Source organism: Nerophis lumbriciformis, linkage group LG19 (assembly GCF_033978685.3).
Source record: "Nerophis lumbriciformis linkage group LG19, RoL_Nlum_v2.1, whole genome shotgun sequence".
NCBI classification, from domain to species: domain Eukaryota; kingdom Metazoa; phylum Chordata; class Actinopteri; order Syngnathiformes; family Syngnathidae; genus Nerophis; species Nerophis lumbriciformis.
The window spans coordinates 15,564,684-15,588,124 of record NC_084566.2 but is presented as its reverse complement, the minus strand read 5'-3'; the positions used below and the strand labels follow the sequence as shown (position 1 = coordinate 15,588,124).

General features: G+C 41.8%; 1 protein-coding gene and 1 long non-coding RNA gene across 9 annotated transcripts in view; one reads left to right on the top strand and one right to left on the bottom strand.

The window, feature by feature from the left end:
* The window catches only part of LOC133618801 (uncharacterized), a 55,338-nt gene extending 33,697 nt beyond the window's left edge, over positions 1 to 21,641 (top strand). Inside the window, exon 4 of the long non-coding RNA XR_009817344.1 lies at positions 20,730 to 21,641. This is a non-coding gene — a long non-coding RNA (uncharacterized lncRNA). The remainder of the gene's footprint in view (positions 1 to 20,729) is intronic.
* Positions 292 to 23,083, bottom strand: LOC133618799 (aquaporin-4-like). Of its 8 annotated transcripts, none has more exons than XM_061979522.1 (7): positions 22,996 to 23,083; positions 21,710 to 21,778; positions 20,777 to 20,942; positions 9,895 to 10,288; positions 7,802 to 7,966; positions 4,973 to 5,053; positions 292 to 2,885 (listed from the first exon to the last, which is right to left on the bottom strand). In XM_061979522.1, exons 3-7 carry the CDS (start codon positions 20,872 to 20,874, stop codon positions 2,643 to 2,645), a joined length of 981 nt encoding a protein of 326 aa, XP_061835506.1. In that variant the 5' UTR covers positions 20,875 to 20,942; positions 21,710 to 21,778; positions 22,996 to 23,083; the 3' UTR covers positions 292 to 2,642. The 8 variants fall into 8 exon arrangements, with proteins under 8 accessions (XP_061835506.1, XP_061835503.1, XP_061835507.1 ...); XM_061979519.1 differs by having other exon boundaries at positions 22,857 to 23,072; XM_061979523.1 differs by having other exon boundaries at positions 20,777 to 20,896; positions 22,857 to 23,072.
* Positions 23,084 to 23,441: the final 358 nt, after the last annotated feature.

Here is a 23,441-nt window from a genome sequence, read left to right as displayed (position 1 = left end):
GGCACCGGAGGCTTATTTAATGGTCTGGTTACTACGGTTTATGATGGCGCCATTGTGGAAGCGGGTTTCGCTAATGCTAAGTGGATATACACTTCCTTTGTCAGCTTTAGCTCCACATGACATTAGTGAACCTTTTGGTGCGTTCAATTTGTACTGGAAAGTCGGAATTTCCAAGTTCCTCATCAGAATGTTTTACGGGAACGCCCCTCGATGTTGTATTCCCGACTCAGAACGAAGCCTGAGCTCATTTCAAAATGGCTGCTCTGGGTGTTAATGATATAAATTTCTATAATATCCGTTATTAGCACTTCTGATTAGTTTTTGTCGCAGTAAAACATTTATATACAATGTATTGTTGCACGTCTACATACTGGTAACATCACTGTAGTTTACACTACATTTATTTCACGCTGTACATCGCTCGCAATAGCGTCTGTTTCCTCTTGCTCCACTGTGTTGGAAGGTTGCAGGAGGGGTGCATATTTTCCCATAACTTCTTTATATTCAGGCAAGGCAAGCGCAAATATTGACTTTCGTGGATATGGCCATCTTGATTTCAGACATCATAAATGGAACGTTCACAACTCGGCGGTGACGTCATTCCCAGCTCCGAATGCTAACAGAGAATGGTCGTAACGACAAGTTGACTGCAGATGGTGTCAGCGCTAACTAGAGGGCTCTAATTACCGTATTTTTCGCACTATAAGGCGCACCGGATTATAAGGCGCACCTTCAATGAATGGCCTATTTTAAAACTTTGTTCATATATAAGGCGCACCGCATTATAAGGCGCATAGAATAGACGCTACAGTAGAGGCTGGGGTTGCGAGACCTGTTGTGGCTCAATATTGGTCCATATATAAGGTGCACCGGATTATAAGGCACAGTCAGCTTTTGAGAAAATTGGAGGTTTTTTAGGTGCGCCTTATAGTGCGGAAAATAGGGTATGTTAACAAAACATATACCGTATTTTCCGGACCGAAGGGCGCACCGGATTATAAAGCGCACTGCCGTTGAGCGGGTCAAGTCAGGTCTATTTTCATACAAAAGGCGCACCGGATTATAGGGCGCATTAAAGGAGTCATATTATTATCTTTTTTTTTCTAAATGTAAAAAGACTTCCTTGTGGTCTACATAACATGTAATGGTGGTTCTTTGGTCAAAATGTTGCATAGATGATGTTTTACAGATCATCTTCAAGCCGCTTTCAGACAGTCGCTTCAGGATGCGCCGTTTTGTGGGCGGTCTTATTTACGTGGCTCTCCTTCGACAGCGTCTTCTCCCCGTCATCTTTGTTGTAGCGGTGTAGCGTGCAAGGACGGGAGTGGAAGAAGTGTCAAAAGATGGAGCTAACTGTTTTAATGACATTCAGACTTTACTTCAATCAAGTAGCATCTCCTCATACGTGGCTCACTATCCAGAAATGTGTCCCGTGAAAAAACGTCCGACCGAAAACTCTCTTTAACTAAAGTTCCCTCAATCTCGTTACCTTGCGTAATGACAATAAAGCTGATTCTGATTCTGATTCTGATGAATAATGTAAACTCACTACACCGGTATGTTTTAGCGATTTCATGGTGAGTTTACTGACAGATATAAGTAGGAACTTTACACTACTTTATATTAGAAATGGCAACAGCGGAGGGTGAATGTCCCATAACAAGAAGATAGAGATAAAGAAGAAGCTTAACGACTACAGTGTTTGCAGACTACAAAAGCGGACTCGTGCAAATTTTCAGCACTTATGCAGATCCCAAATACAGATCAGCAGGTACCAGAAAGTAAGTAAAGTTGCTTTTGCATACTATTGCGTAAAAAGACGGCAGATAATATGTCTTACCTTATACTCTCCTAATACTCGTATTTTGAAGCACAGTACAATCCATCAAGCGGTGCGGCTTCATAGCTTACCAAAGTCGTACTAAAACGTTTTGATAGATTTTTGAATGGAACATATAAAATGTTGGTGTTGTTTACTTGAGTCATATTGTAGTCTGCACGTATCTCTTGTGTGACTGCTAATCTAATGGTCACACGTTTTCACCATGTACCAAATAAAATAGCTTCCAGGTCAGTAAGCACAACCAAAATGATTCTGCACATTAGGCGCACCGGGTTATCAGGCGCACTGTCGAGTTTTGAGAAAATGAAAAGATTTTAAATGTGCCTTATAGTCCGAAAAATGTGGTAGTTTTTTTTTTAATGCTGAAAATATTTTATGAATAATAATCCTACTTAGTGAAAAATGTGTTTACCAAACAGGACTGGAACAAATTAGCTGTAATAAACTGAGATAGGCTCCAGCGCCCCCCGCGACCCCGAAAGGGACAAGCGGTAGAAAATGAATGGATTGAAACGAGGGACGACTGACAAACGCAGCAGTCGGTTGCACGTTAACATTCTTATCTCTTGGAGAAGTCCTCACACGGACTAAAGGTGACACTAATCCGAAAATAACAAGGCCAAATGTTCTTCTTCATTCTTGGTGATGATTAAACTGCTTGAACTTACACTCTTTAATGTACTGCAAGCCTTCATCTAAGTGTTCAGTGCTTCAGGACTTTACGATTAAGGCTTCAAAGATGAACGATCCTAAAAAAGGAATGTGGGGAGTCAACGGGACGCCAAAAAACTCGGGATTATCATACGTTGGACGGGTCTTTTCTTTCAGTTCTCTTCTTCTTCTTGACGGGCTGCACGGAGCCCGTCTGCACGGAGCCCGGCTTGATGCCGTGTTCGTCCTTGTCCACCTCCCTGTAGTTGCCGGCCTGGTCCTTTGGAATGACCTGGCTCGGGCTGGGTTTGAAGTCACGCTCCGGGCAGAACAGGTACTGATAGAGGAGGGCAGCGAGGAGGGCACCCAGGATGGGTCCTACCCAGTACACCTGATGTAGAACAATAATCACAAATGCAGAGTCAATACTCTGGAAGAGGCTTTCACTTTTGGTTTTAACCAAGGTTTGCCAAGGGGGCACAGTTGTGGAGGATTTAGTATTATAACCCAAATATGGGATAACCATATCAGACAAGACAATCTTACCAACAAATCATATTTTTGTATCAGTTTTTGATTGACTCATTGTTTAACATTATCTTAAAATTAGCTTTTCCGTTGTTCGCTAACTTGCATAACTTTTGAACCACTTTTTTGTGTCTGGATTACTAGTACCGTATTTTTCGGAGTATAAGTCGCACCGGAGTATAAGTTGCATTTTTGGGGGAAATTTATTTGATAAAACCCAACACCAAAAATAGACATTTGAAAGGCAATTTAAAATAAATAAAGAATAGTGAACAACAGGCTGAATAAGTGTATGTTATATGAGGCATAAATAACCAACTGAGAACGTGCCTGGTATGTTAACGTAACATATTATGGTAAGAGTCATTCAAATAACTATAACATATAGAACATGCTATACGTTTACCAAACAATCTGTCACTCCTAATCGCTAAATCCGATGAAATCTTATACGTCTAGTCTCTTACGTGAATGAGCTAAATAACATTATTTGATATTTTACGGTAATGTGTTAATAATTTCACACAAAAGTCGCTCCTGAGTATAAGTCGCACTCCTGGCCAAACTATGGAAAAAAACTGCGACTTATAGTCCAAAACATACGGTATGTGTGAGTGACAGGAAGACAAGCTCTGTCTCGCTTGGAGAAAACGTGTCCTGTGCCTTTGTTTGGACGATCAAGACCCTAACATAAAATTCCAAAAAACATGCAGAGCCCCATGTTGCGTTTGGGACGCACGGTTGCAGGAGTCCTTTCTCCAAGATGCAGATGGACGTCGAGAAGCAGCGTGCAGGTAAGATGCTGATTTATTCTCAAGGCAAAAGACAAAAATCGAACCGGTGTACAGCTGGGAACATATTAGGTGATTGAGGCTAGCTTTAGCTTAGCATAGTGCGGAGAGTCTACCGCATGGGAATTAAGAAATACAAAAACTAGAGAGTAACTTAAGCCGAACAAAACTGCCAGACTGAGTAGACGGTGAGGCAGGTATAGAAAGCTCTTTGATTAGTGATCAGGAGCAGGTGAGCGTCCCGACTACTAATCAGAGGCAGGTGCAGGAAATCAGCACCCATGGTAACTAAAAAAACAAAAGAGGTTGCTGAAACAGAAATAGACAATAAACTAAAGATAACTAACATCACAACCGATTTCTTTTAGAACATTTTTTTTATACTTTTTCAGGGTAAAAATACCCTCTTATATGGGATTTGCATCTATAGATTTCTTGAACACTAATAAGCCAACACAACCTTTTTTTTTTACACCTGCTTGTATTAGTTTTGCATAAAAAGATCTCTTGACCACAAATATAAAACATGTATATATTTTTTCAGATTGTTTTATAGGGAAAAACTGATATTCAGGTGAATATGGTCATCATTCATCAAGTATGTTCATCAATGTTTGTTGTGATAGAATGTCTTATGTTCTTTATTATCAGTTCACATGTACAGCATGTCATTAGTGTAGGGTTTTCATTCGTTAGGAAGAATTTTGATGTCATAAGCTGAAAAGGTTTGGAAAACTTTGAGCTTTGAAACGTTACACTCCCAAATCAGTGTCCTTGCCATATTGCATTCCACAAAAAAGCAAGAAACAATTAGTTTCTACACCCTAAAGCAGCGATCCTCGAACTGTGGGGCTCTAGTGAGCGGTGCGCCAAATAATCACTTTTATTAAATATTTACTGTTCAAACTGTGTGTAATGTTACAGTGGCCAAAAATATTTAATACACTTGTAAATAAAACATCTGCCTTGTTTTAATGAATACTTAGGCCTACTATGCTACTGTATTTTAATGTTGGTCATTGTGGTGGTACGTGGGGAGCCAAGTGTTTTCTGAGGTGGTAGCTGGTGAAAATTGGAGAACTACTGCCCTAAAGTATTTAGACGGGGAGCCAAATACACAAAAGCACAGTACAGTTGCGGCCATATCAAGAACACTTACCCAATGGTCCTGGAAATTAAGCATGACCACTGCTGGACCAAAAGTACGAGCAGGGTTCATGTTGGCTCCTGTGTAAGGAATCTGCAAGACAATACATGGAATGATGATCCTATTTTACTAGCTGCCAAAGTTAGAGGGGAAATGACTGGAGTGATTCAGTGGATGGTATCATCTATTTCCCTGTGCTCTGCAGGGTTCAGCAAGCCCCCAGAGGTTGGTTGCCATGCGATGCTAACCTCCAATAAGGCAGTGCATGTGGGTGTGAATCAGTCAGCAAGGAGCACACAGTATCGCACTTTGGCGAGTTAGTACCGGACCTAAGGTTGTTTTCTAGCGAAATAAGAAGACTTTCAAATACTGTAATAGAGAGCAGCTACATATTTGGACATTTTTTTTTTTTAATTGATTTTGTACATATATCGGCCGCACACGTCTATAAGCCGCAGCTGCACACACTGAAACATGAAGTATATACACAGGCGCTTGTGTTCATTTTTACATGTAACAAAAGACAGTGCATGTACACGGCATTCAGTAGCCTACCCGAAACGTCATTGAGCGCTACCTTCATCACCATTCTTGTCCTGCACTGAAACTGCTCAAGTTTTCTTCTTCAGTGTCATGAAAATTAATCAATTTTGTATACCGCTCGGGCAGCACGGTGGAGGAGGGGTTAGTGCATCTGCCTCACAATACGAAGGTCCTGAGTAGTCTTGGGTTCAATCCCAGGCTCGGGATCTTTCTGTGTGGAGTTTGCATGTTCTCCCCGTGACTGCGTGGGTTCTCTCCGGGTACTCCGGCTTCCTCCCACTTCCAAAGACATGCACCTGGGGATAAGTTGATTGGCAACACTAAAAGTGGCCCTAGTGTGTGGATGTTGTCTGTCTATCTGTGTTGGCCCTGCGATGAGGTGGCGACTTGTCCAGGGTGTACCCCGCCTTCCGCCCGATTGTAGCTGAGATAGGCTCCAGCGCCCCACGCGACCCCAAAGGGAATAAGCGGTAGAAAATGGATGGATGGATGGATGTATACCGCTCATCCTTATTAGGAAGTCAGACCCTATCCCAGCTGACTTCGGGCAAGTTGCCAGCCAATCACAATTGTTCACACTCTTCATTGTTCTGTCATTGATTCATTAATCTCAAAGTTTTATGTAGCAAAACGATTTTTTTTTTTTTGATAGCAAAGTGCTTCGCCTTCAACTTGAAAGCTGCATTGTGTGCATTTTGTCGCTTCTTCTTCATGATGAGGGTGAGTCCATATGTGCTACACCAGTGGTTCTCAAATGGGGGTACGCGTACCCCTTGGGGTACGTGAGATTTTTTTTAAATATTCTAAAAATAACAATTCAAAAATCCTTTATAAATATATTTATTGAATAATACTTCAACAAAATATGAATGTAAGTTCATAAACTCAGTGAAGCACAAGCTCAGGTTTGTCACTAAAATGTCTGTCAAAAAGAACTATGAAAAGAAATGCAACAATGCAATATTCAGTGTTGACAGCTAGATTTTTTGTGGACATGTTCCATAAATATTGATGTTAAAGATTTCTTTTTTTGTGAAGAAATGTTTAGAATTAAGTTCATGAACGAAGAGAATAAGCGGTAGAAAATGGATGGATGGATGGAATCCAGATGGATCTCTATTACAATCCCCAAAGAGGGCACTTTAAGTTGATGATTACTTCTATGTGTAGAAATCTTTATTTATAATTGAATCACTTGTTTATTTTTCAACAAGTTTTTAGTTATTTTTATATCTTTTTTTCCCCAAATACCGGTAGTTAAAGAAAGACCACTACAAATGAGCAATATTTTGCACTGTTATACAATTTAATAAATAAGAAACTGATGACATAGTGCTGTATTTTACTTCGTTGTCTCTTTTTTTCAACCAAAAATGTTTTGCTCTGATTAGGGGTTACTTGAATCAAAAAAAAAATTCACAGGGGGTACATCACTGAAAAAAGGTTGAGAACCACTGTGCTACACGGCTGACTGAAGTGTGAAATGTGAGTGCGTTTGATTTAATGTGAACAATTTCATTGGTAACTAGACACCAGTTTGGCAGTTTTATTGGTCTGATATAACATTGCTAAAAGTGTTGGCAGCATTAAGCTCTTGAGCCTGGATAAAATCCGTAAATTAGCCGCAGGGTTCAAAGCGGGGGAAATTATTGTGATTTTGATCTTTAAACTGCTGACATTGTTTGGTACTGGATTACCAGACATGATTAAGCTGAAAGATCAAATATATATTTGATCAATGAGGACCTCTCTCCCAATGTTTGCATAAATCTCAGGGTATCTTTGCGAAAGTCCAAAGCCGACACGCAGTCCGCCAAAGCACTTAAACAAGATCCATCAGTTTGTCTAATTCATGTGCCCTCTGGGTTGTGGCCACCCGTCAGGTGTCCTACCGGAGACGTACCCACTTGTCTGGATAATTTTCTGTAAAGTGTGCTAAATGGAGTTTTGGGTGGCTGCAAATTAGGACAGTTCAGCTTGCTGTTTTGATTTTTGTTATGGAATAGAAGGTTGATCCACCACCGCCTTGTTATGTTTGTCTGATATACAGTATTATATAGCACTTTTTATTGTGTTCAAACTTCTACTAAAATATGGGCTTTTGTCGAGGCTGGATCCCATTATTCATGTTTACATTGTGTCTTATGGTGAACATTATTTCAATATTCAAATGTTTCTATTTACGAACCCTGTTCAAGAATGAATTAAGTTTGTAAATAGAAGCCATGCACCACTACTAGGTGTAGTAGTTCAGGCAGCAGAAGGCTCAGTTCAGGATAAGTTAGAATCGATACTCACCCCCATCAAGTGCCCAATGGTTATAGATATACCGATGGCCAAGCTAGCAGATCCCCCAAGGTCCGTGCGTTTGGAGTCACAAGTAGCAAAGATGGTGAAGACGAGCTGAAAGGTTAAAATCAGCTCCACAAGTAGGCCATGTCCTGCAGTCAGGCCTTTGTGCACCTTGGCAAACACAAGAGGTTTTTAAAAAACAAATCTAAAACACAAGTGCAAAAGCTGAAACACACCATTTCCTGTTCTTTAGAGTAGTCATTGTGTAGCAGTTTATCCATAGTGTTACTTTTTGGGCATGGAAGTCACCAGAGCTGCAGAATGTTACTGAAATCGTTTCACTCCTCACTGATGAGGTGACAAAGCTGGTAGATGTTAGACATCGGCTATAGCAGTGGTGTCCAAAGTGCGGCCTGGGGCACATTTGTGTCCCAAATTTTTTTTTTTTATAACGGCCCGCGACACATTCTAAAAATACTATTACTGAAAAAAAAATGGAATAAAAGAGCAAACAGGTGAAATGTAACAAGAAAATGTTGCAAGATTGACACGAATAACACAAAGCTGCCATTTACTCTTTTTTTCTTTAAGTCTGTCATTGGCGAATGCCGACTGCATGTAAAGTAAATGTGTGTGTGTGTGTGTGTGTGTGTGGAATATACAGTAAACAACTGGCAGCTCGGTTGCTAGGATTTTGTTGTACAAAAACTATAGTACCCTTTTCCATTTAAGGTAATATACTGTAAAAAACACCATATATGTTTACAGTGAAACTGTAGTGACTGAGCTGCCAGTTTTTTTAATAAGATAAAAAATAAAAATTATACATATTTTATATATATATATATATATATATATATATATATATATATATATATATATATATATATATAATCAAATGCATAGGCAATTGTATAATACCTTGAGATGAATCCTTATACATTTATATCCATACAATTATTCACGGTTACAAGCGGCCCTCTGAGGCCAGCCACAACTGCGATGCAACCCTCAGTGAATACCAGTTCAACTCCCCCGTCATAGACTTAAGATTGGTCAGATCTAGTGATAGATCATTTACTAGATCTGACCAATCTAACTGATGAAGCCTGCTTGGATGAGAGGCGTTTCCGTCTTTTTAAGACAAACTGAACAATCTAGTTACGATCGATTAAATGCCCCGAGAACAGTGGCTCTATACCAGGCCTGGCCAATTATTTTGCCTCAGGGGGCCAAATTTAGAGAAAAAAATGTGTCTGGGGGCCGGCATATCTATTTTTAGGAACACTAATACAAAACCTCACAATAATGTCTGATTGAATACTAAACATTTTTTTTACTGAATGAGACACCCAAAATGTACATGAAAATAAAGAATGTGGGATTTACAATATTAACTATGAACAATAAAACACTGAATATTGACAACATATGAACGTCACACCCCCTCTCAATCGACATATTTTACAATCAAGCGAAATTCAACAAAGATGCAACAAACAGTGAAATATGAACGCAAACGGTAAAAATAAACCCACCTACAATCTGATACATCTGATATATCACTAATCTTTAGAACTTTGTTGTCAAAATCTCCTTCTGCGTCTGTCCCTGACACCCACATTTCAGGCTGGCCGCTATGGAAACACTCTGTGGAAATGCTGAGCTGCTGTGACTTAGATTGCCATAGTAACTAATTAGATTGCCATACTAACTAATTAGATTACCATAGTAACTAATTAGATTACCATGGTAACTAGTATATCATGCAAAAGCGCAGATTCCAACCATTAAAATACTTTGTATAGTTCAAGACTTACGGTCATTTGAAAACATCACTGCACATCATAATGGCAGCTACAGTTTCCATCTTAAAGATCTAAAAAAAATATTTGGGAATGTCCGGCGGGCCATATTGAAAAGCTTAACGGGCTGCACCTTAATTTGCCCAGGTCTGCTCTATACTGATTTACAGCTGTACACTGACTACTTTAAAGTATGAACAAGTTTAATTTCTCTAGCATTTCCCCTGGGGAAGCTAGAACAAGAACTACTGCTGTTTGTGAGATACTGTGCGGTAAATACGTTTGAGTCCTCACCATGCAGACGCCTAATGTCCCCCTGTTGGCAGCAGGTGTGACGAAGAAGATGAGACCCGCTCCCGCTATGCCTCCCACGAACTGGGCCACCATGTACAGTAGCCCTTTCACCAAGCTGATCTTTCTGGTGACCAGCATTGCCAAGGTGACGGTGGGGTTGATGTGTCCACCACTAATGTGGCCAAAGCACTGCACCATGGTGGCGATGGCCAAGCCGAAGCACAGCGAGATAAGGACAAGGTCAGCCGGCGGAGGATTAGACATCCCAACTGGGAACCAGTTCATGGTGGAGCCAACACCGAAGAGCACAAATAGAAGCGTGGCCAGGAATTCCGCGATCACGGCCCTCCAGAAGTCCATGGTCCCGATTCCTTCGAATCCCAGCATTTTGTTCCTGGGAGAGAAAGACAACTTATACTTCGGTATCTCTTGGGAGTGCACTGAATGTTGAATCATGTCAGCAGCTACATCTAAACCTCTCCTTGGGATGTAAGATTTAAGATGACGACTTTCTAGTTGAATCAAACGTTATTCATATTGCACTTTTCATGCACAGGCAAGTGACAACACAAAGTGCTTTACAGAAAGAAAAGCCATGCAAACATACACATACATACACACACAGCACTATTGACAATAACAAATCATGGGATGGCACAGATGATTGATTCCACACTGGAGAATAACTACAATTAACCACTAAAACAAAATAGTATGAAACATAGAATATATGTTAAAGTAAAATATACAGTATAAGCCAAAAGTTTGGACACACCTTCTCATTCAATGTGTTTTCTTTATTTTCATGAATATTTACATTGTAGATTGTCACTGAAGGCATCAAAACTATGATGTTTTGATGCCTTCATGTGGAGGTGAATAACTGAAAACATGTTTTACATTTTAGTTTCTTCAAAATATAAAACATTACTCTGATAACTTTTTGGCACACTCTTGGCATTCTTTCGATGAGCTTCAAGAGGTAGTCACCTGAAATGGTTTTCACTTCACAGGTGTGCTTGAAGCTCATCGAGAGAATGCCAAGAGTGTGCAAAGCAGCAATCAGAGCAAAGGGTGGCTATTTTGAAGAAAGTAGAATATAAAACATGTTTTCAGTTATTTTACCTTTTTTTGTTAAAGGGGAACATTATCACCAGACCTATGTAAGCGTCAATATATACCTTGATGTTGCAGAAAAAAGACCATATATATTTTTAACCGATTTCCGAACTCTAAATGGGTGAATTTTGGCGAATTAAACGCCTTTCTAATATTCACTCTCGGAGCGATGACGTCACAACGTGGCGTCACATCGGGAAGCAATCCGCCATTTTCTCAAACACCGAGTCAAATCAGCTCTGTTATTTTCCGTTTTTTCGACTGTTTTCCGTACCTTGGAGACATCATGCCTCGTCGGTGTGTTGTCGGAGGGTGTAACAACACAAACAGGGACGGATTCAAGTTGCACCAGTGGCCCAAAGATGCGAAATTGGACGTTTGTTCCGCACACTTTACCGACGAAAGCTATGCTACGACAGAGATGGCAAGAATGTGTGGATATCCTGCGACACTCAAAGCAGATGCATTTCCAACGATAAAGTCAAAGAAATCTGCCGCCAGACCCCCATTGAATCTGCCGGAGTGTGTGAGCAATTCAGGGACAAAGGACCTCGGTAGCACGGCAAGCAATGGCGGCAGTTTGTTCCCGCAGACGAGCGAGCTAAACCCCCTATCGACCCTAGCTTCCCTGGCCTGCTGACATCAACTCCAAAACTGGACAGATCAGCTTTCAGGAAAAGAGCGCGGATGAGGGTATGTCTACAGAATATATTAATTGATGAAAATTGGGCTGCCTGCAGTCTCAAAGTGCATGTTGTTGCCAAATGTATTTCATATGCTGCAAACCTAGTTCATAGTTGTTAGTTTCCTTTAATGCCAAACAAACACGTACCAATCGTTGGTTAGAAGGCGATCGCCGAATTCGTCCTCGCTTTCTCCCGTGTCGCTGGCTGTCGTGTCGTTTTCGTCGGTTTCGCTTGCATACGGTTCAAACCGATATGGCTCAATAGCTTCAGTTTCTTCTTCAATTTCGTTTTCGCTACCTGCCTCCACACTACAACCATCCGTTTCATTACATTCGTAATCTGTTGAATCGCTTAAGCCGCTGAAATCCGAGTCTGAATCCGAGCTAATGTCGCTATAGCTTGCTGTTCTTTCCGCCATGTTTGTTTGTGTTGGCTTCACTATGTAACGTCACAGGAAAATGGACGGGTGTAAATAACGATGGTTAAAATCAGGCACTTTGAAGCTTTTTTTAGGGATATTGCGTGATGGGTAAAATTTTGAAAAAAACTTCGAAAAATATAATAAGTCACTGGGAACTGATTTTTAATGGTTTTAACCATTCTGAAATTGTGATAATGTTCCCCTTTAAGTACATAACTCCACATGTGTTCATTCATACGATGTAAAGTCATGAAAATAAAGAAAACGCATTAAATGAGAATGTGTGTCCAAATGTTTGGCCTGTACTGTATATACACATTAATTAATAAAAACATAACATTGAGATAATAATAGTAATAATAACAGCAATTACAATAGAAAAAAAAGAGTTTAACATGATCAGTAAAAAAGCCTGATTTAAAAGGTGTGCGTTTAACCTTTTTTTTTCATCGGTCTCTGCAGCTCTGAGGCTGTTCCACAGTTGGGGGCCAGAGTAGCTTCGTTCTAGTATTTGGTAAAGATACAAGTTTGGTACCAGAAGATCTCAGGATCCGCGAGGGTTAATACGGTAGTAGCATTTCAGATACATAAGGCGCAAGACGTTTAAAAACTAAAAAAATAACTTTAAAATAAACCCTTAAGTGGAAAGGGAGCCAATGCAGCAATTTTAAAACTGGTGTAATGTGCGTGCAGCTGAATTTTGTAATAATTACAGATTTCTAATACAATTTTTGGGAAGACCAGAGCAGGGCAATACATTACAATTACAATAGTCCAAACATTAGTACCTTCGTGTTGGCCTGAAAGAGAAACGCGCGGACTCTGACTATGTTCTTAAGATGATTAATTTTTTTAAATTATAATTCTTAATACTACATCTACTCAGTGGCCTAGTCGTTAGAGTGTCCGCCCTGAGATCGGTAGGTTGTGAGTTCAAACCCCGGCCGAGTCATAGGTAATGGGTCCCATCTTTATAGTCTTTAAAGACTATAAAGACGGGACCCATTACCTCCCTGCTTGGCACTCAGCATCAAGGGTTGGAACTGGGGGTTAAATCACCAAAAATGATTTCCGGGCGCGGCCACCGCTGCTGCCCACTGCTTCCCTCACCTCCCAGGGGGTGATCAAGGGGATGGGTCAAATGCAGAGGACAAATTTCACCACACCTAGTGTGTGTGTGACAATCATAGCTACTTTAACTTTAACTTAATGAGGGTTGTACGGTATACCGGTACTAGCATAGTAGTACTAATGAATCAAAAACGGTACAGTACTGTTTGAAAAGTACTGGTTCAACATTTTTTTTACAGGCATGACGGCGCGTCGTCGTCACGTCGTGTTATTGCTGGTTTACGAGCAGAGGAGCATGTTCGGCAGCGCACAATCACGGAGTACTTACAAGCAGACACAGTGTGTAGACAGAAAAGGGAGAATGGACGCATTTTGGCTTAAAAACTAACGATAAAGGTGATGTTATAACACTGAAACGCCCTCAGGAAGAGGTGCTTTACAACATGGCTAGCTAGTTAGCGGCTAATATCTTTTTTTTTTTTTTTTTTTTTTTTTTTTATGTCCTGTCCAGCTTCTCAGGCAAATCATATAGTTGATGTAGATGCCCATGTCGGCTGTTCAGATTTACTTTACAAAAGAGAAGTGTAGGATACTTCTCTTGTTGCCTTATTTGTATTTGACTTTATTAAATGTATTTATATTATCATTTAGTGCAGCCGGGCCGGAGCAGGAGGGGATAGAAAGAGAAAAAAAAAGAAGACAGAGGGGGAAATTGTGGGGACAAGAGGGGGATTAGACAGAGAGACAAAAACAACAACAGCAAACAACAACAACAACAACAATAGAGCAACATCAGCAAATATGACATGTACAAATATGATGGTAAAAGTAATAGCAAATAAGCAGTTAGCGAAAAATAAAAAATAATACAGAAATGACAATGAGCATTATTACACTACAAATGGATCAATACAAATACCAATAGAAATAGCGCTATTGATAATGAACAATACCAATAATTTACCTTTATTATCAACAATACAGTTGTTTAAATGCAACAATACATATACGTAATGATAACTTGAGATACGAAAGAATGCAGAAAAATGGAGGGGGAGAAAGAGAAGCAACCTACATTAACCTTGTAGATTGTTATAGTCACAATAGGTTAAGCTTTGTCAGTGTGCCATGTGTTACACCCAGTTTACCCTAGGGCAACAACGTTAATATATGTTTGATGAAACGTGATTATGTGCATGAGTGTAAGTATGCATATGTACTTGTATATGTACAGAATGTGTATATGTGTTTGTACAATGAATGTATATGTACAGAATGTGTATATGTGTTTGTACAGTGAATGTATATGTACAGTATGTGTATGTGTATGTTTGTATATTGAATGTGCGTGTGGATGTATGAACATTAGGTAGGTAAATATGTACTGTATTTGTGTATGTATGTGGGAGCGTAGGTACCTATGTACGTATGTGAGCATATGTGAATTTGCATGTACAATACATTCGACTCACAGAGTGCGTGGGAGCCAGAGCACGGCCCCATCACCCCCGAGAGCCCAACCCACAAACAGGAGGCGTGGTGCCCAGGGAACCAGGGACCACCGCCCCCACGCAGCCAAGCCGGCCAGCGACAGGAACCCCAGAGCCCGACCCACCGTACCGCCCACAAGGGCCAGCAGCAGGCCGCAGACAGACGCACCCGGCGGAGGACAGGGCACGAGAAAAGCAGGGGACAGCCAGACCCCAAGCCAGCGAGAGACCACACCCCACACGGGCAGAAAGGCGAGACGCCCCGCCCGAAGGACCCAGAGACTCCCCGCAACCGGGCCCCCACGAGCCCACCCCCCACCCCCGGAGAGCGCGGCGAGGCCAGCCACCCCACCCAAACCGGCCGCCGCAGGACCACCCAGGCACAGGGCCACGGGAACCACCCACCCCACCCGCAGGGACCCCAACGATGGAGATGGAACAACCAGCAACCGCCCCGCCGAGCCCCCCCCTGAGGGAGGGGAAAATTAAAAAATAATATTAATAAAATATATTTTAAAAATAAATAAATAAACAAATTAATTAATAAAAAAAAAAAAGAATTAAAAGAAGATCACAGACATGCTGACAAACAAGGTCACTACCCCAGCAACTGGCCGACTCGCAGCACCTCGGAATACCTTGCAGCACCAAGCTACCACAATAGACGCAGGGACTAGGCCCAACAGGCCCCAACCAAGACGGGCACCCGGAAGGGATGGACAGCGGGACCCAGGAGCTCCAGACACGCAGTTCGGATGCAGTAGCCTGAGGCGTCGACCCCCGTCTGACAGGCAGGCCCAGAGCGTACCCCCAGAAATATACATACATACATACATACATACACACATACACATACACATACACACATACACGTATACATACCCACATATATACATATACATACACATATGTACACATACACATATATAAACATACATACATACACACACATATACATACATATACACAGTTCGTCAGCCCCGACAGCCATCACGCGCGCGCGCTGCCACCAGTCACAACATCAGCCACACCCCTGCACCAGACCCAGCAGCCACGGGCGCCCACACCACAAACAAACGGCAGCAGAAACAGCAGCCGCAATAACCCCAGACAGCCAGCACCAGCCAATCAAATTAAAGCGATCAAAGAAAAACTGCGACCAGCAACCACACGCCACCAGGGCCACGGAGACCAGCCGGCGCCAGCCCGCCGGTCAGGCCGAACGCCAACACGCAAACAAGAGACACCAACAACCCCCCCAACCAAAAGGCCCCCCACCCCAACCCAAACCCGCACAAACACACCACCGCCCAAACAACCGGGACACAGCATCCAGACCAGACACGGGGGCTGCGCCGCCACCACACCAAGTCACCAACAGAGACCCCACAGCGCAAGGTCGGGCCACACGGGCACGGACCCCATCCAACAGGAAGTGAGACCCGCGCGACGCCACACACAAATAAATAATAAGATTAAAAAAAAATGAAATAAAATAAAAATAAAAAAAATAAAATAAAAAATAAAATTTAAAAAATAAAATAAAATAAAAATGAGTAATAATAAAAATAAAAATAATAAATACATTAAAAATAAAAAATATATATATAACAATAATAAATTAATAAAAGCCTGGCAGGCCACCAGACCGCAGTCCCCGCCGGCCGACGAGGCAATGAGGGGTGCGCCGAACCCCAAACCCCCCATGCATGTGTACAAGGCCCCCAGAGTGTCTACTGTGTAGTTAAAATTAGGAGGTCAGCCGTTACAGCCGACCTCCAGTCCCTATTGATGTGTGTACTGTAGCGTGAGTGAGATATGTATGCTTGTGGGAACTAATAATGCGATTAAAATTGGGGGACATCAAGGTCATGGTGGGTCCCAACCAAACCAAGCCCCCCAAATCCTAAGTGTCTAATATGCAGCTAAGATTGAGGGATGGACGAGCAGGGGACAAGAAAGGAGGACTGGAGCCCCATTGGAGGCATCCTCAACCCCCCGCCATGCCTCCCCGCAGGACAATCCCCAAAGTCCTATATATGTGTGACTGTGTGCGCTATAAGTAGGAGGAGTAGAGGGCCCGGACATCCCCCCAGTCCACGCGGCCGACAACCAGGAACTACGGCCAGGAGGCCGCCACCCCCCGCCACAGCCCGTGACCCACACCAGACCACTTTAACGTGACGCCACGCGAGCCCCTCCCCCCGCCAAACAAAGCCAGCCCCCGCCCGCCCCAACCCAACCCTGCAGAGCCCATACCGGCAACCAAACGCAGAGAAACCGCACAGCCCCCACGCCCAATGCAAACACCGCATCCCGGCCATCCACACAGCAACGTGCCCATACGAGTCCCGGCCAGGGGAAGGAGCCCCCCAACGGGGGAGGAAGCCAATGCATCCCGTCCGCCTGCCAGCCCCCAAACCAGCCGGCAAGCCAACGCCAGCCATCCCCACAACCCCACAAGCGCACAGACACCAGCCACAGTCCCCCAACCACTCCAACCCAACACAGCGATGCCAACCGCTGGTATCACCGCAGCAACCATCACCACCACCGCCCGTCCGCAGCGTAAACACCCGCGGCCGCCGAAACCAAAACAAAAAAGCGACCGACCCCGTAAACCACAACAACGCACACCCCCGGCTACCACCGAGGCCACCAACCCACCTACCCCAACTCATCCACAGCCAGGCCAATTGAGCCACCGGACATCCACACCCATGCACACACCTACACATTCATATACACATACATACACACATACATATATGCATATACATATACATACACATACACACATTTCCACACGTATGCATATACATATAAACATACACATCCACACATATATACACATTAATACACCCACACACATATACATAAGCCCACATATACACAAACACATACATACACAACACACACAAAAAATAAATAAATAAATAAAAAATAAAAAAAAAAATAAAAAAATAAAATAAAATAAAAATAAACCCTTTAAATAAAATAAAATAAATAAAAATAAACAAGAGGCCTGGTCGCCAACAGTGCCCAACGCCACCAAACCCCGCAGCCCCTCCCGCACGTCCAGGCCCCCCCCGCCCACCACCCACCAGGCATCCCATCCGGCAAAAAGCCATAAGGGCCCAGCCCTGCGTCCACAGCCGGCATGCCACGGCACCTCAGCAGACCCGGCGCCGCGATCAGCAATACACACCGGGGCAGCGACACATACATATGTACCTACATACATACACACAGATTTCACCATACATATATACAAACGTACACACACCCACATACACGCGTACCCATATATAATTTAACAGAATAAGTTAAATATATTAAATAGATTAAAAAAAATAAAAAAAATAAATAATAATAATAATAATAATAATATATATATATATATATATATATATATATACACATACACACATACATATATATATATACACATACATACACATACATATATACATACATACATACATACATACATATACATACATACACATACATACATACATACATATATATATATATATATACACATAAAATAAATTAAAATAAATAAATAAAATTAATAAAAAAATAAGGGCAGAGTAAAACACAGGAGGGGGACTCCCGCAGGGCAGTCGGGCAGCACCGCCGGGGCCCCAACAAGGGAGGCAAGCAGTCCCCCCAACCCGGCACCAGGCAGGCCCGCACAGCCGCAGCGCAGGGCGACCCCGGGCAGACCCCGCCCCGCGCCCCAGGGGAAGGAGGAAGCCCACGGACAACCGGAGCCAGCGGGGCACGAGCCGACCCCCGCCCGACAGCGGCAAGACCCCAGCCCCACGGGCGCAACCCCCCGCCCAACCACCCACGGGAGGGACAGCCCCCCCAACCAACCCAAGGCGGCCGCCCACAGCCCCACCCGCACCCCAACACCCGCCCAGGCACCTCCACCCACCCCCAGCCACCAGACCACCCACGGATCGGCCCGCCAGGCCGGAACCAGGAAACACACCCCAGGCCCCCCGACCCCGCGGCACACGGCCCCCCCGGCACCCAGGACCCCCCACCCACGGAGCAAGACCCCCGGGACAGAGCCCCAGCCCCGGCCCCCAAGGGAGTCAGGTCAGAAAATTAATTAGCGGTGCCCAAAGAGATCGGAATTCTGTCAGTTGTTGGTTTGATTCAGCAGACATTCTTTCCATAACTACATAATCTAATAAAATGTTTTTGTAAAGGTTTATACATAAATTATTTTTTGATTTCCAATTTATGAGAATAGTTTTCTTGGCGATGCCTAACGCATTTATAAGGAGGTATGTTTTGTTTATATCAAGATCAGTTGCGGAGAGATCACCCAACAGGCAGAGTGCGGGGGAGATGGGAATAGGAATCTCTAACGCTAATGATAGGTTCTCGCACACTCCAAGCCAAAAGTTACTCACGGGAGCACAGGACCACATTGAATGCAAGTAATTATCTATCTTATTATCTGAGCAGTGTACACAGATGCTAGAGTCAGCTAAACCCATTTTATACATTCTTAGACCGGTGTAATGTATTCTGTAAAGTATTTTGAGCTGAATCAGTCGTACATTTGGATTCTTAATCAAACGAGTAGTATTGAGGCATATTTGTTTCCAGAATTCTGGGTCACAGCTTGTTGATACGTCTGAGTGCCGTTTAGAAGTTGGAATACTTATTGTGTTATCTATTTTTGATAAGAGAGCATATAATTTGGATAAAGCTTTGGGGGCAGATGTTTTGAAGAATTTAACGGTCGTAGGATTAGTTTCCCATGTTGTTTTGTTGAATCTTGCGCTGATTACAGATTTGATTTGTATATATTCTAGAAATTTATTAGGATTGATTGCATATTGTGTTATTAAACTTTTAAAAGAGATAAAACTGTTTGCATTGATGATATCCCCAAGGCATCCGACTCCCTTATCATACCATGTTGGAAAGTTCAATGGCTTCTTGTTTAAAAGAAAATCAGGATTATTCCAAATAGGCGTAAATTGGCATGGAGTGAGCGGGGACCCAGTTATAGTTAGCGGCTAATATCTATCCGCAATCGGCAGTGTTTTAGCTACTTCTAAATCACTAATCCTCGCCTCCATGGCGACAAAGTGAGTTTCTTACAAGTATCATCCCTGCAGGACGAGGAATAGCCAAACATGCTTCACTACACACCGTAGGAGGATACAATAGCTCACCGGCGTCACAATGTAAACAAACGCCATGAGTGGATCTACACCTAATGATACCAAGTACAAGAGCGTATCTATTCGATACTACTATGAATGGATCAATATTTTTTATCGGCACAAAATCTTTTTTCTATTAAATTCATATTATATTCATAAACTCAGGAAATACGCCCCTGGACACATGAGAACTTTGAATATGACCAATGTATGAGGATATAGTATCGGATCGATAGCTAAATTTGTGGTATCATCCAAAACTAATGTAAAGTATCAAACAACAGAACAATAAGTGTTTATTACATTTTAACAGAAGTGTAGCTAGAACATGTTGAAACGGAAAATAAGCAGATATTAACAGTAAATGAACAGGTGGATTAATAATCAATTTTTACAGCTTAGCCTTTATAATTTTGACAAAATAATAGAATGATAAATGACACAATATGTTACTGCATATGTCAGCAGACTAATTAGGAGCCTTTATTTGCTTGCTTACTACTAAAAGACAAGTTGTCTAGTATGTTCACTATTTTTATTTAAGGAAAAAATTACAATAAGAAACATATGTTTAATGTACTGTAATATTTTTTGTTAAAATAAAGCCAATAATGCCATTTTTTGTAGTCCCCTACAAAATATATTTTAGTACCGGTACCAAAATATTGGTATCGAGACAACCCTACTCGGGATAGAAATCAGCTCAGAGTCCAAAATCTCACCCAGATATTTTGTGTTGGTTCGAATCTTGTAATTTTGGTCAAGGTCTCCCCCCCTCTGGCCTTCAGGACCAATAACTTGTTTCACTGCCACTCCATGACTCGATGTCTTTGTTTTTGCCACTCGTCAGTTGACAGCGCTGGAAGTTGAAAACAAAAGCGGAGGAAGAGTACTTACGAGGACGCAGCGGCAGGCTTCGAGTGAGCGGAAGAGGAGCCGATCGCCGCTCTGTCGTTGGAGCCGCGCACTGTGCCCTGGGACTGCAGAGCCGACATCAAGACTCGGGAGTTTTAACGCCTGCACCGTGGGGAGGGGTCAAGGGGCGGCACAAAGTGTGACCACACTGTGATTCAAAGAACAATCTGAGTATCTGGAGTCAAGATTTGATGCAAGCACAACATAAATAAAAGGTAAACTATGCACAGTGTCATTATAATCACTTATAATCCTATTATAGAAAAATAGCCACAAAAAAGTATCTTTACATCACACTGGAGTTGTTTCCACATGAACACCAATTAGGATGACAGTAAACAAATGGAAATTATTATGTTGTCATTTTGCATTAAAAGCCATATAACATATACTGTACATAGTGCTTTGAGTAACATAGAGCTGGTTTTTTTTTTTAAATATTCTGATGACCTAATTTAGCCAGATTACATGAACATCTTGAACCTTTTTTTCCCCTTTTTTTAATTTTTTTATTGAGAAAGATTATTTATGTATTTAATATTCGTATACTTACTATGGTATATTATGTATTTATTATTTATTTGTTCTGTTACAGAGAACAAGGAAATTGGATAAAATTGGTATGGTATGAAAATGGGTATTAAATAAACTCTGCTTCTTCCTACTCCTTTTCGGACGTGTTGTAATGAAACAACTGGAATTGTGTGATGCACCACATCGTATCGTATGCATGTTCCAAATAAACTGAAACTGAACAGAACTGAACATTATGATCAGAATGACATGCAGTTGTAAACAAATGCAAATTAGCGTTGCTATTTTTGTAATTGTGCACCTGTATTGTCCTGGCTGGTACATTGAAAGGCATACAGCATCCATATTAAAAAAAATGCTTCATAAAGACTGTTTACATACCCTTCTTGTGGGTGATAATCGTTTTGGGGTCAAATTGAAAGGAGACGCCAACTTCTTGTACTACAACATCTGCAACAACAACAAATACAAGAATTATGTATTTTGAGAGAATTGATGATAAAGTACATTTATGAGTTGACTCCATTTTTGGGGGGTTAAAGTGGACCTTTTAACAATATGTGTTTGTATATAATAGTTACTTGTGTCAATTTTATTTGGTACATGGTGTAATGATAAGTGTGACCAGTAGAAGGCAGTCAAACATAAAAGATACGTGTAGACTACAATATGATGGCAATATGACTCAAGTAAACAACACCAACATTTGATATGTTCCAAAACTATGATATAGAACATTCCAGACGGCGCTCAAAAATCTATCAAAATGTTTTAGTATGACTTTGGTAAGCTATGAAGCCGCCCCGCTTGATGGATTGTCGGCGCATTAAATATATGAGTATTATTATGGTGTGTGTATATTGTATAAGGTAAGACATATTATCTGTTTCGCAATATCATTCAAAAGCAACTTTTCTTACCTTATGGTACCTGCTAATCTGTATTTGGGATCTGCATAAGTCCTGAAAATTTGTGCACGCTCGCCTTTGTAGTCCGTTCCGAAGCCGTAGACGATAAAAGCTTCTTTTTCTCTATCTTCTTGTTATGGGACATTCATACTCCGCTGTTGCCATTTCTAATATAAAGTAGTGTAACGTTCTTACTTATATCTGTCAGTAAACTCGCCATGAAAGCGCTAAAACATACCGGTGTAGTGAGTTTACATTATTCACCCAAGGAACTTTAGTTATTAGAGAGTTCCGGTCAGACGTTTTTTTACGGGACACATTTCCGGCGTTGCTGTTGTTTATGGATGAGAAAATGCCCTTACTTGTGTCATTCTAACATGCTGCTTTATGGTGCGTTCCGGGGCTACTCAAAAGTTGGAATTCACAAATTCTCCCTTAAAACGGCGACTCACAAGACTCAAAAAAAGTTGAGGAAAAGTCCAGAAGTACATATTTAAGGTTTTATCTTTACTACATAACTTACCAAGACTATATAGATGTTTTTTGTGCCTATACTGTGTAATTGAATATACTGTGTGTCAGTGTCGATAAATTTCGTAGTGCCATTAAATCTAACATACTCACGACACTCCTCGAAGCCCACCTGCAGGTGAAATTGATGCTTTTTTGTGTATAAACCTCTCCTGAGAAGCCTTTTAATCCCCAACATTAAGCAATATCATTACTTTTTACACTATTAATTATAACACGCTAGCTTACACGTGCTAAAAGGGCCACACGGGAGACGTGGGTGGTCACGTTAGCATCTCTGTGTCGGTGACAACGACCACCGTCTCGTCGAGCCGTTTGTGCTTAACAACGTCACGTCAACGCTTTTGGCTTTTATGGCGTTTTTAACATAGACGTGGGTGTGTTTAAATTCGTCAGGAGATGCTCGTTATTCCCACACATCGCATACTCTTTCATGCGTCTTGGGACAGATACATTCTTTGAATGGACTCTGAAACATCGTCCTGTGCTCTAAAAAGAGACGGACTGATTTAAAATGTAACAAGTATTTTTTTCTTTTACGTTGCTAAGTATCTTAATTTGGATGACTCCAGTGTCACACTCTGCTGCTCTGAATTTCCAGGTAAGCTGAACGCATCACACAGACAATACAATAAAGGCCACATTGACTGTATAGTTTTTTTAAGGGTTTCAAA